Consider the following 13,489-nt stretch of genomic DNA (forward strand, 5'->3'; position numbering starts at 1 on the left):
TAGGAATCAAATGGCTCAAATTTGTTTTCATTTTCTGTTTGTTTTTCATTCTTTCTTTTTAATACAAGATTTTCTGTGAACTGAGTTGGTCGAGCGTAATATCACTAGCAACCAGAGTCGATGTCACAGTTTTTTTCCAGGGCGAGTGTGAAACTTTATTTTTTCAAATGGCTTTTTCAAAAGATTTAGGAAGGGTTTAAATTTATCAGTAGGAATTTTCCTAAGGTTTTCTGTGAACTGAATGGGTCTAGTTGAATATTGCTCGTTATGAGAGTTGGACCGGTTCGGTTTGTTTGGTCTGATTTGGTCCAGTTCGGTTGGTCCAGTTTGGACTGGTTGGGTCTGGTTCAGAACGGTTTGGCCCGGTTTTGACTGGTTCGGTCTAATTTGTTCAGTTCTGTCCAGTTCATTTTACTACTCATGAATGCCAAAATGTAAATGGATGACTTATTAGAATATTCACGTCATGTATCGAGCCGGTTTACAGTGTGTTTACTGTGCAATGGTGATAGCTAAGAGACATTGCCTTTATGAAATCAACAACAACAACCTTGAAAGTTGCCGGAAACTGACTGTGGTTTCTATGGTGATGTCAGAATACACACTGTACAGTTCTTTATAGGCCTCTCTTTATATTAAATTTTATGCACGAGTATGTCACAATTTCCAAAATTAGGCCATAGGCGCAGCCACTGCAAGTCTCATTTTGGGTAAGAATTATGACGTCATGCATGAATTAAAAGAGAGGCCTATGGGCAACCTTAAGGACTAATGAACCCTTTGCTTGATAATTGTAACATTTAATTAAAAAAATGGTTGATGTATGGTAAACCATGCAATCAATTCTCACTCCCAAGCTTATTAGTCGCCCACTTACATAGTTGCTCTGAGCAAAGTTGCCCTCCACAAACAAAACTTGCCTCTTAAATTTTTCAGAAAAAAGTTTGCTTCAGACCATCTGGTAACCCTGACACTAACCCTACCCCAATTCCTAACCCTAACCATGACCCTTTCACCCTAACCCAAGCCCAAGCTCTATAGCCCTAGACCTAGCCCTAGCCGTCCTAGCCATAGCCCTACCCAAACCCTTACCTTAACCGAACCCCAAGCCCTAGCCCTGTCTGAACCCAAACACTAACCCCACCCCCAACCCCAAATGAACCCACACCCTCCTAACCCTTACCCTCCTAATCCTAGCTGTAGTCCTAACCAAGACGCAACCTAAACCCTTAAAGCCCTAGCTCTACAGGTTGGGTTTTATGGGAGAAAAAAACACTGACAGACATGTAGTCATGATGTTATTTACGTCATGTATTTACGACTGAAACTGTGGAGCCTGAATACAGTGTGTTTACTGTGCAATGGTGATAGGAGACGTTCTTTTAATGAAATCAATAACAGCAACCTTGGTGCAAGTTGCCGGATATTAAACATTTTCCTTTTCTAAAGATTTACACTTGCCTGGAAACTGGCTGTGGTTTCTATGGTGATGTAAGAATGTTCTCTTTGGGCAACCTTAAGGACTGATGAACCCTTTGTTTGATAATTTTTAACATTTAATAAAAAATGGTTGATGTTTTGAAAACCAGTCAATTCTCATCCCCCAAAAAAGAAGCTAATTAGTTGTACATAGTCGCTTTAAGCACATGACCCCCTGCACACAAATCTTGCCTCTTAAATATAAAAAATAAAAAAAAGTTTTACTTTCATTTCCTTCTTAAACTTTTCAAGTGTGATGCTTAGACCATCTGGTAACCCTAACCCTGTTCCTAACCATAACCATTAACCCTAACACTGACCCTTACCCTACTCCTAACACTAACCCTAGCCCAAGCCCTAACTCTATAGCCCTAGAACATAGCCATAGTCCTATCCCTAGCCCTACCCAAACCCCAACCTCAATCGTAACCCTAACCTCTAAACCTAACCCTAAGCCCTAGAACATAGCCATAGTCCTATCCCTAGCCCTACCCAAACCCTAGCCGAACTCTAATCCTATCCTACCCTAGTCCTAGCCATAGCCCTGTCTGAACCCTAATCCTAATTCTAACCCTAATCCCTAATCCTAACCCAAACAACCAACCATAACCCTACCCTAGTACATTGCCATAGCCCTGTCTGAACCCTAACCCAAATCGAACCCTAATCCTAATTCTAACCCTAATCCCAAATCCTAATCCAAACAAACCCTAACCCCACCCCAACCCTAACCCCAACCTTAACTCCAACACCAACCCCAACCCTAACTCTAACCCTAGCCAAACCGTAGCCTAAAGCCTGGTTCACTTCCTGTGAATGCGAGTGCAAAGCGAATTTTGCGTGAATTTGACGTCACAGCACCGTTTTCGTCTGAATGTTTCGCAAAAGTTTGGCACAGCTCAACAGCTACGAATTATTTATTGCAAATATGTGACGTCATCATTCGTATCGCATTAGCATTTGCAGCAAGTATGAACCAGGCTTTCTCGAGCCAGCGCTTTTTAGCCCTAGCCCTTGCCCTACAGGTTGGGATTAAGATGGGAGAAGAAACACTGACAGACATGATTGAATAAATCATACAAGCAGAAAGTATCAGACAGATTAACAAGGCAGATTAACATGACTGGTAGGATCAAGGTTTTATTTCATTTCATGATGGTAGTAAAACAGTCTTTATTGCTTTAGCAGAACCGACATGACTTAGACATTGTTGTGTCAGTGCAAGAAGACAGTATGGCACATTTTCAGTTAAATTGAGTTAGAAGATACAAAAGGTGTTTTTTTCTGAATATAAACTGTTAAAGTTTCAAATTTGTCACAAAAGTATTTGAACAAATACTTGTCATTAACAACAAATTCAATAACTCAATAACATGTTCCACGCAACAAAGTTAATCAGACATCTGTCCTCGTTCCACTGAGAATGTTGATGTTAATGTGAAGATATCAGTCATTGTTTAAAAAGTTCCCAAACCTTAACAAGAGATTTACACAAAACAACTGAAATTGGAGTAACGACCCTGTTGCACTGACATACACTCAAGTTCATCATCAAAATTCTAACCACCCAAACAAGCAAAAAATCCAACTGCACAATATGCACATCTTATTTTGAGTTTGAATGAGAATCACACTTGTAAACTGTAAGCTTTAATCAGAGTCCACTAACAGTGAGGGTATTAAAGGCAGTGGACACTATTGGTTATTACTCAAAATAATTATTAGCATAAAACCTTTACTTGGTGACGAGTAATGGGGAGAGGTTGATGGTATAAAACATTGTGAGAAACAGCTCCCTCTGAAGTGGAGGAGTTTTCGAGAAAGAAGTAATTTTCCACGAATTTGATTTTGAGACCTCAAGTTTAGAATTTGAGGTCTCGAAATCAAGCATCTGAAAGCACACAACTTCGTGTGACGGGGGTGTTTTTTCCTTCATAGTTATCTCGCAACTCCGACGACCAATCGAGCTCAAGTTTTCACAGGTTCGTTATTTTATGCTTATGTTGAGATACAGCAAGTAAGAAGACTGGTCTTTGACAATTACCAATAATGTCCACTGGCTTTAAAGACACTGGACACTATTGATTATTGTCAAAAACCAGTCTTCTCACTTGGTGTATCTCAACATATGCATAAAATAATAAACTTGTGCAAATTTGAGCTGAAGGGGTCGTCGTAGTTGAGAGATAATAATAAAAGAAAAAACACCCCCGTCACACGAAGTTGTGTGCTTTCAGATGCTTGATTTCGAGACCTCAAATTTTAAATCTGAGGTCTAAAAATCAAGTTCGTGGAAAACTACTTCTTTCTCGAAAACTACGTTACCATCAACATCTCCCCATTACTCATTACCAAGTAAGGTTTTATGATAGTAATTATTTTGAGTAATTACCAATAGTGTCCACTGCCTTTAAGTTACCATAGTTTTTAATTTTATTAAACAATAAACCACCAGGGAAATGAACTGGGTCAATCAAATTTTGAAAGAACAAAGAGAAGCTGACTAGAACAAGATGATTGTAGTCTTGAAGTCAAGACGGTAATTGTTAAGCGCGGTGTGTAGTTACAGCGCGGTGTAGCTGCGGGGAGGATACACACACCCTCGATCCCAGTATGTGTGTGTGAGTCAGTCGCAATTAGAGCTGCCTCGCGCTACATACGACTGTTGCATGTGTAACATCGCACTGTGACTGTTGCATGAAAGGCAGACAAATAGGCAGCGCCTAACGACTTGTCATCAAGTCTAGATGATTGGAGGCTAACCTGGTCTCCGGGCGGGTGCTCTACCAACTGATACACTGAGCTATATTAGTCCTTTAACTGGCAGTTGTCAGTATCAGAAGCTATACCACTGCAATACTGCTGTATCAAGGACACACCCACTTCAAAATAGAACAATTCGGCAGAATAGAAAGGATGTCATCAATCAGACTGCACCCTCAACCAAAGATATTAACAAAGTAGGGAGATTCAGTTGGTAGAGTACTTAATGCATGTAACTGCAGGTGGCAGGTTCAAATCCTGTCCATAGTCAACTGTTCTTTGTTTACCATAAAAATATTTTGAGTGATCAATTTTGCCTTTAAAATCTACAGAGAGAAATGTATTTCAGTTTATTCCAGTAGCTAGCTGGAATGTAGAAAAAAATATATAAAATAAGTAAAATACCAAAACAAATTCACAACTTCATTCTTTTAGTCTATTCATGTTTGTTATGATTGGGTTCATTCATTTAAGTCTGTAAATTTACAGGGAGAACAGTTGTTCGGGTTTATTTTACCAGCATGTTATTTTTGGGCTACTTTTTCACAATTTATGCATTAACACAGAACTTTAAACTATCTTTCTAACATTGAGCTTATAGAAATTATTGCTAGATTTGTGCCTTTACATTTGTTAATTTGAACATTATAGATGCTGTACCCAGTAGTGAGTGTGGATTGTCAACATTCGAGCCAATTTTGCTAAAAATATTCTTATTTCAAGTCGACCATAGAAGAATAATCTCTTTTTGCCCCCTGATTCTAAATCCTGAATTCTGCTCCTGACTCCAACTCCTGGATACACCAACGCATTGATCTCTCGTACTTTCATTACAATAAATAAAACTTAAAAAGTAAAAAAACAGAATTGGCTTTTGCATACAAAACAGATGCTGGCAGTGTAAGCACTAAAAAACTCAAGTTTGAGATAGATCGACCATGTGGGTTACAAGAAAATAGTGAAAAACCGATTACACATTTGCATAACATTTTTTTTAAATAAAATGCACATTGAGCAATGGACTTCAAACAGGAATTTAGATTTATATATTTCTCATCAAATATGACATTAGACCGTGTAGGTATTATGTAAATCTGTAAATTTTACAATTTTCTTCCTTTTACCAATTCTGTAATTTTTTCTACAATTAACAACTTACAATGATGTTAAAATCTGATCTACTTTTTACTTAAAAAAAACCTTTCCTTTAATTTAAGATATTACTACGAGCAGCGATAACATTGATTAACAATTTTGTTCAATTCCAAGACAATGAGAAGAATAGAGTTTGAGACATTACTACCAATAACGGTAATCACTGTTCAAAATCATGCGAGCATTAAGTTTTCTAAATGCAACACATTTGACAATACAAACCTAAAAGCAATGATAAATTCTGATCTACTACAAATGCCAACAGTTTTACTTTTTTGACTTTCTTAGATATTACCGTAAGACAAATTTGTTCCATTTCACAAGAATTTAATTTGTATGGACAAAAGAACAAACAAAATTTTTGAATTAAGCAAACCAAAGTGATGTTAAAATCTTACTATTGCTATTTTATTCTATTTTTTCTTAAAGACACTGGACACTATTGGTTATTGTCAAAGACCAGTGTTCTCACTTGGTGTATCTCAACATATGCATCAAATAACAAACCAGTGAAAATTGGAGCTCAGTTGGTCGTCAAATTTGCGAAATAATAATGAAAGAAAAAACACCCTTGTCACCTGAAGTTGTGTGCATTTAGATGGTTGATATCGAGACCTCAAATTCTAAATCTGAGGTCTCGAAATCAAATTCGTGGAAAATTCTTCTTTCTCGAAAACTATGTCACTTCAGTGGGAGCCGTTTCTCACAATGTTTTATACTATCAACCTCCCCCATTACTTGTTACCAAGTAAGGTTTATGCTAATAATTGTTTTGAGCATTAATTGAACATTTTTTTTTTAAGTTGTCACATTTACTTCCCCATAATAATGACTAAAAGTTGGGTTCACATTTTATTTGTGGTACTCAAATTTTGGACCAAGGAATTTTAATTAAAGTTACAATTAAACTGTAATTTTACATTATAAATCAAAACACAGTTTTTTGGTATGGATAGATCAATGATCTCACAGCTTAATTCAGTACTCTGTGAATTTTTGAGCTCATTTGGTCATCAAATTTGCGAAATAATAATGAAAGAAAAAAACACCCTCTCAACATTCTAAAACCATTACTTACAGGAGTGTTACAATTATGTGCACATTAATTAACAGTAACATTATTTCTATAAATACATCCTCTATTTGATTGATATGTTGTTACTATCCAGTGGATAGTACTGTGGCATGAAAGCATTGAAACAATCATCAAATCATCAATATTTTCAAATGTAGTATAATTTTGAAACATACAAATAAGTTATTTTATTACAAACTTTATGAAAATAATGCACAGGAACTCATGCATCATAGTTATTTGTATCCCCAATCAATGTTAAAATAATATACCGGTACTTAACTTGTATAAGTTTTGCACAAAAATTGTTCGAATTTTGAGCCGATTTCTAATTTGGTCAGTATGAAAATATCAGTGTTGTTTTCATTGTGTTTAGGCCTATATTTAGTATTGTTTATGTAAAAATTTAATTACAATTTTTGTTCAAAGCAAGTTTGCGATGAACAAACTGCTATTTGTCATTTATTTTTCTAATCAAAATATCTATCCAGAGAAATATTTAGTTATGCATTTTTTTTAAATAAAGTTTATAACAAAAATAAAGGCCTATGTCTATCAAAGTCCATACAAGTTCCTGTGCAAAACAATCATACTCCATATCATGCATTAAAAAAAACGTGCCCATTTGTGAAACATTTGAACAAAAAACATATTTTGATTCCTTTAAAAAAGTTCACATTCAATTGTATTGTTTATAGTGTTCACTTTATTTACAAACACACAGCTCAGTGAAAACCAATTTGGGATTTGAGTCATTGGGTCGTATGAATAAAAAGTAGTGTTTACTGACAAGTACTAGCAAAAAGTAAAAGCATAAACTTCCAAGTAGAAGCATTCAGTAAAAGCATCTTCTAATTCCGTATGAATAAACCTATTCTTTTACTGCAAAGTATTCACTTAATGCTTTGGAGTAAATACTTCTGATATACCATGGCTGAATGGCTCTTAACAAAAGGTTTCCTTTGTATTACAACTCCCATTCACGTCTACGTACGCGCTCACACACACAGCCAAAGCAGCATTTGATTTAACAGAAACATAGAAATCTTCCAGTCAGCCATGAGGTTTTTATTCTGACAACATTTTGATGAAGACGACTCATCTGGACACACAGAATTTTATCCTCAGCATATATAAACAAGTTTGATTAAAAGCAGTTTGAGTTTGTGTGTATTGTTTCTCTTGTGAAACACTGTGTATGTGTCTATTTAATATTTCAGTGATGTCTTTCCTTTGGACCAAAACATTTATCCTGTGAGGAACATTCATAAACACTGTCATTTCTTCGAGCGAGCCTTTTACTTCTGTGCCCAAGGTAGCTCTGGAGCTACCTTGAAAAATCACTAGTATTTACTTGCATTTTGTAGTATATTCTCCGTTTTATTCATATGGAAGTAAGTAAGTGCTAAAATTAAAAGAATTTACTTTTTGATAAAAGTAGATACTTTTAGCATTTTAGTAAATACTTTTAAGTAACAGTTTTTACTTCCTTTTATTCATATGGATGGTAGTAAATACTTGAAATTTTCAAGTAAAAGTAAGTACTACTTTTTATTCATACGACCCATTATACTGTCTTTGGATCACGCCCACATATAGTTACCGGTAACTTGCTCATCATTCTGGCTCAGTTGCATCAATATTGACAAAACAAGCAAACTCTGCAGCAGTTGGTAGAGAAGCGGCATGTAAACTCATATTCGGTCCAAGCAATTTGTCTCTGTTCTCTTAGAAAGTTTTGAATTTTGTTAAAGAGTGAACAAAATTCTCAGTCAATAACTTAGAGAGGAATGTATTGGAGTTTAAAAGAAGAAAAAAAATCAAATGCTTTTTCAGACTGTCATTCATTAGTCTATAAGTTGTTTGTTATGCTTGGATTCATTTGTGTACAGTATGTTATGGTACTGTGACAACATTATAGAGGATAATATTTTGACCAGCATGTTATTTTTGGGCTACTTGTTCACAATTTATACATCAACACAAAAATTTAAACTATTTTTAATCCGTCTTTGTACACATGAATATGTTAATTGATGTACCCAGCAGTGTGCACAGGTGGCTTGGCAACTTCAAAAATAAGATCTGCTAACAGATATTCATATTTTAGAGTCAACCTTTAGGAAAATACTTATTTTCTCCTGTTTCAAATCCTGAATTCTGCCACTGACTCCAACTCCAGGATACACCACTGCATTAATAACTTCTCTCTTACTTTCATTACAGTATATACAGTTTTAAAAATAACTACAAAATCACTGGAACATTAATTTCCTCAATGCAAAATTTTACACATCACAACTCGTAACGATGTTAAAATCCGATGTACTGCAAATGCCAATGGTTTTACTTTTTGTTTTTTTCTTGTTTCTTTTAATTTAAGATAACGATACAAGCAATGATAACAATAATTAACTATTATCCAGAAGAAGAATAAAGTTTTAAAAAATCACTACAAAAAATAAACACCTGAACATGTAGTTTTGGACACAACTCATAGCAAGGTTTAAAACCAATCTACTACGAAAGCCATTGGTTTTTACTTTGTTCACTTTAAAAAAAAGATTTCTTTTAGTTCAAGCATGCAATTACAACAATTTTGTTCCATTTCACCAGCACGTTTCTTGTTCGTGTATATACAAGCATAAACAACAATTAAAGTTAAGCAAACTAACGTGATGACTAAAATCTTTAGTCTACGAGTTATTAGTGTTAAACTTTAAATCAGGTTAAAAAAACACATTTACTAAGTTGAATTCTAGGCACATTGGTCATCAAATTCATTTTTTGTTTTAAGACATTGACATTTAAGTTAAACAGATAATTTATGGAACCTAACAAAAATATATTGCCCATTAAAACTGTCATTCAACATTGTAAGTGAAAACACAATGCGCCAGATAAATAAAAACTAGCAATGCTTTTATTAGTCTTTTACTTAAATCCCTATAAATAAAAGTAAGCCTTAATATTGCTAGTAATTGGTCGAACTAGTAGGTAAAATCAATGCTTGAGGGACTCTTCTTATTGAGATGTAAATAAAACCGACATTTTACTATTACCTGATAGTTTCACAAGATACTGGGCCGTGTAAAGGCCAGCATTAACAAAATGTCGACAAGTTTAAGATCAGACATGAGAATTTGCTCAAATCTCTATAAATAACCTTTTACTGGAAAAACACCATTTACTTGAACGGATTAGTAAGTGGTCGGAGAAAAGCACAATCTAGCGGGGTATTCAGAAGTTTAACAATAGAGGCATGGACTCGCTGATCAATAGCGATTAACTGAAATGCAGGCGGAGCAGTTTCCACTTAGTCAAGTTTTTGATGGCGGCAGTGGCTATGAGGAAACAGCCTCTCCACGCCAGAGCTCCAGAGATTGGTTCTTTTAGAGCAATTAAAGTACACAACAAATTTATAAGTAACATTTATAGTTGGATCATTAGGCCAAGGGAAAAATAACCCTTTAATACTGACCCGATACCGAGCCATATATGCAACACTGTTGTTTAAGTAAAATTTCAAGCTCCTCATGCAGTAGCTTGTAAAAATACAAGTAATTGCTACAGTATGTTAGTAAAATGTTGTTTTTATTTATATGTCTATAAGTGAAAGGTAATCCAGTGAGCAAAATGTTCATGCCTGATCTTTTACTTTTCAGTCTTCTTGCTAATGCTGAACCTTTAACTTGATAAGTAATTGCTAGTTTTTATTTATTCGGCCCAATGATTTTACATCTTATTTGATTCATTTTCAACACTCTAGAACCACTATTTACAGGAATATTACAATTATGTGCACATTAATTAACAGTAAAATTCTTTCTATAAATACATCTATTTGATTAATATGTTGTTACTTTCCAGTGCAATAGAATTCTAAACTGTAATCTATCTCGCAGGCATGAAAGCATTAAAACAATCATCAGACCATCAATATTTTCAAATGAAGTATCATTTTGAAACATACAATTAAGTTATTTGATTACAATATTGTAACTTTATGAAAATAAAGAACTCATGCATCTATAGGTGTTTGCATCCCCATTCAATGTTTAAATAAAATACTTGTAAAAGTTTGCACAAAAAAAAGTGTTTGAATTTTGTTTTGATTTCCAATTTGGTCAGTATGAAATCAGTGTTATTTCCAGTGTGTTGATAATGAGTATTGCTTATGTAGAAAATTTAATTACAATTTTTTTCTTAAACGATTGTCACTTGATCAATACTTGCCCATGACATGCAAGTTTATGGTGTACAACACGAGGCCTACTGCTGTATGTCATTTTGGTTTGAGTCAAAATATACATTCAGAGAAATATCAGTCGCTTCAACATGATTTAGTTGAGCATTGGTTTTATAAAATAAAAAATAAAGTCCATACAAATTGGTGTGCAAAACAATTGACTCCATATCATGCAATAACTTGCCCATGTGTGAAACATTATCCTTTAAAAAAGTTAACATTTGACTATATTGCACAATTGCACAATACCAACAAAATTAGTGTTCACTTTATTTACAAACACAGAGCAGTGAAAACCTAGTTGCTTTGCGTGTCTGGTTTTCTAAATGATTTGTGGATCCAGCTTCTATTAAATCATTTTGATGATAAATTAAAAAAAGTGTATTTTTCAATTCATACATTTTATTTGATAAATTTTCATGATGCATTCTTTGACCATAAAGTAGCCATACGGTGAGACAGGTGAGACCCAAAGCAATGCGGTAATTAAGGCTGATGCTTCATGATAATACTTACCATTTAGATTAGCTTCATAGCCTTGCCAATACCACCATCCTCCTGTGACCTGGTCAGCCCCAGTTTGTGCATCATTATCCTTGTCCCAGGTGCTGAACATCTTTCCATTGTGGTATGCGAGTGAATCCTCCACTGTGCTGTCAGCATTGTATGAACCAACCTCTAAAGTGAAGTTTTCACCAGTAATGTTAAAGTGTCCATATTCAGCAAATACTTCATTTCCATCGAAGTCAACCATCTCAATCTTCAGCTTCCATGGTCCTGCAGACTCAGTCAGGGTACGTAGGTTCTCATTTCCCAGCCAGAATTCACCAGACTTGTCACCAAAGCCGACCCGGTAGTCAACCCAGTTACGATAGAAATCAACACTGCCATCTTGGCGCCTCTGAATGACCATCCAGCCCTGACCATCAGTGTCCATGTCACAATAGACTTGCAGGCCATCATTGATACCAGCAGGGAATATTGTATAGAGACCACTCCCATGACCTGCCTCAAGAAGCTCCTGGCAACTGCCAAGCAGTGTACCAGGCTGTGTCGGGAGTGGTTGGTTTGGTAGAGAGTAGTGGGGTGTTTCTATATCAGCATCAAAGTACACACTACCACAGTATGTAATGAAGTCATCAGGATACTGAGCCCTGGTAGCATTGTTTAACTCACACAGATGATTGTCAATGTTGTAATTGACTGAGTGGCATTGAGGATCAGCATGGCAGTAACTCACACATAGGACATGAGAATGGGCTTCTTTTTGTTGATAAGAAACTTGCTGCAACTTTCTATTTTCTGCAGATAGAAACTGTCTCATCATCTGTTTAAATACCTGACAAGATGTAGAACCTTGAATTGTAAGTACAACACCAAGTAGTACTAACATGTACTCCATGCTTATTGTAACCATCTAGCTTGGATTTGGAAAATGTAATTGATAGATATCAAACTTTGTTTCACTGACGAGTGGTAGAGTCGGAGACACTGAAAGTTATGTTACTTTCTGGTAGCAGCGAGTTAGTCATCTGTCCACTTGGATCAGATAGTTCCTTTTTAATACCAATCACAACCTGACCTTAAAACACGTCCCCGCTCTGAGTTGGTAATTAAAAGCCACTCTGCTTTTACTTTCCAGACAACTGATAAAGTTAATAAGCATCCTGATTGATTCTAAGCCCAGTTTAGTCTCTGGCAACCAATTAAGAATTGAAGGACATAATTGATATTGACGTCAGCAAAACGTATCCCAGTACACTGCCAAGTGGTAGTGAGTTTACGGGTGATTTTTATAGGTTAAAATTAATGGGAAGGTACTGGTATACGTTTGGTAAACGCTCTTAAAACCAATAGCAATACAAACTTTTGGTAAGAAGCCTACAGTGGCTTCAATAGTAAAACACATTTTGAGAAACATTTACTAAGGGAATCAATGTGTGGTGAAGAGGTTTTCAACTAGTGGTTTAATCCCCACGAGGCCTGGTTCTTGATAATTTTACCGAGACGAAGTCCAGGTAAATTATCAAGAACCAGGCCTCGGCGGGTTTAAACTACTTGTTGAAAACCGATTAAACACACTTTGATTCCCATTCATAAATACCTTTAAGGTAAAAAAACATCAACACTTTTGGTCAAAAAGTAAAATAAATTCAAAAACTATAATTGTTCAATGATTTCTTTCAACACAACACCCCTCCAACTACGAAATGGTAATCCGCCGCCCTCGTGTAAACAACTCCTTATAAGGAAATGCTGTGCGCGTCGTGCGTATCGCGTGATGTGTCACAACTGTTCCAGTTGTTGCTCTCGACCAATAGCAATGAAGAAACTGTCTTATAAGCACAGGTGCAAGCTCACGTGCCACGCCCATGTTTCAACACTTTTTACTGGTCATAAACAAAGGTTTATACACACCCACGTGACGCGCTCCCCACCAATAGGAATAGCGAAACTGTCTGAGGTATTTATGAATGTTCAATGCATCAGTGTTATGTTTCTTTGGTTCTGTGTGGTTTTGTGTCAAACTTCGGGCCAAGAAGAAAAGAAACAGCAAGAATTTTACCCTAGGAAAAGATGGAATTTCATAAAGAATCTTTTTGGGAATCCTATGTTTTCTTCTAAAGGTAACTGTGACTTAAGGAATTGTGTATTCCTCATCTTCTTGAGAAGCTCAATTGAGTTTTGTGAAGAACAATCGCACAACCATTTTACCAAAAATGCACAGAGCTTCGCATATATGACAATAGCATTTCTAAAGAAATCTG

At 35.7% G+C, this 13,489-nt stretch overlaps 1 protein-coding gene across 1 annotated transcript; it reads right to left on the minus strand.

Moving 5' to 3' along the window:
• Window positions 1-8,089: 8,089 nt before the first annotated feature.
• On the minus strand, window positions 8,090-12,123 carry LOC139938718 (ficolin-3-like). The gene is made up of 2 exons (XM_071934335.1): window positions 11,238-12,123; window positions 8,090-8,199 (listed from the first exon to the last, which is right to left on the minus strand). Exons 1-2 carry the CDS (start codon window positions 12,121-12,123, stop codon window positions 8,090-8,092), a joined length of 996 nt encoding a protein of 331 aa, XP_071790436.1.
• Window positions 12,124-13,489: the final 1,366 nt, after the last annotated feature.

Source organism: Asterias amurensis, chromosome 6 (genome assembly GCF_032118995.1).
Source record: "Asterias amurensis chromosome 6, ASM3211899v1".
In the NCBI taxonomy this organism is placed as follows: Eukaryota; Metazoa; Echinodermata; class Asteroidea; order Forcipulatida; family Asteriidae; genus Asterias; species Asterias amurensis.

Excerpts from the sequence above, each read along its gene's own strand:
- LOC139938718 (XM_071934335.1), bottom strand. The coding sequence starts at position 12,123 with ATGGAGTACATGTTAGTACTACTTGGTGTTGTACTTACAATTCAAGGT. Across the intron at positions 8,200-11,237 it reads CTATGAAGCTAATCTAAATG|AGAACAGAGACAAATTGCTT; the intron begins GTAAGTATTATC and ends AAACTTTCTAAG.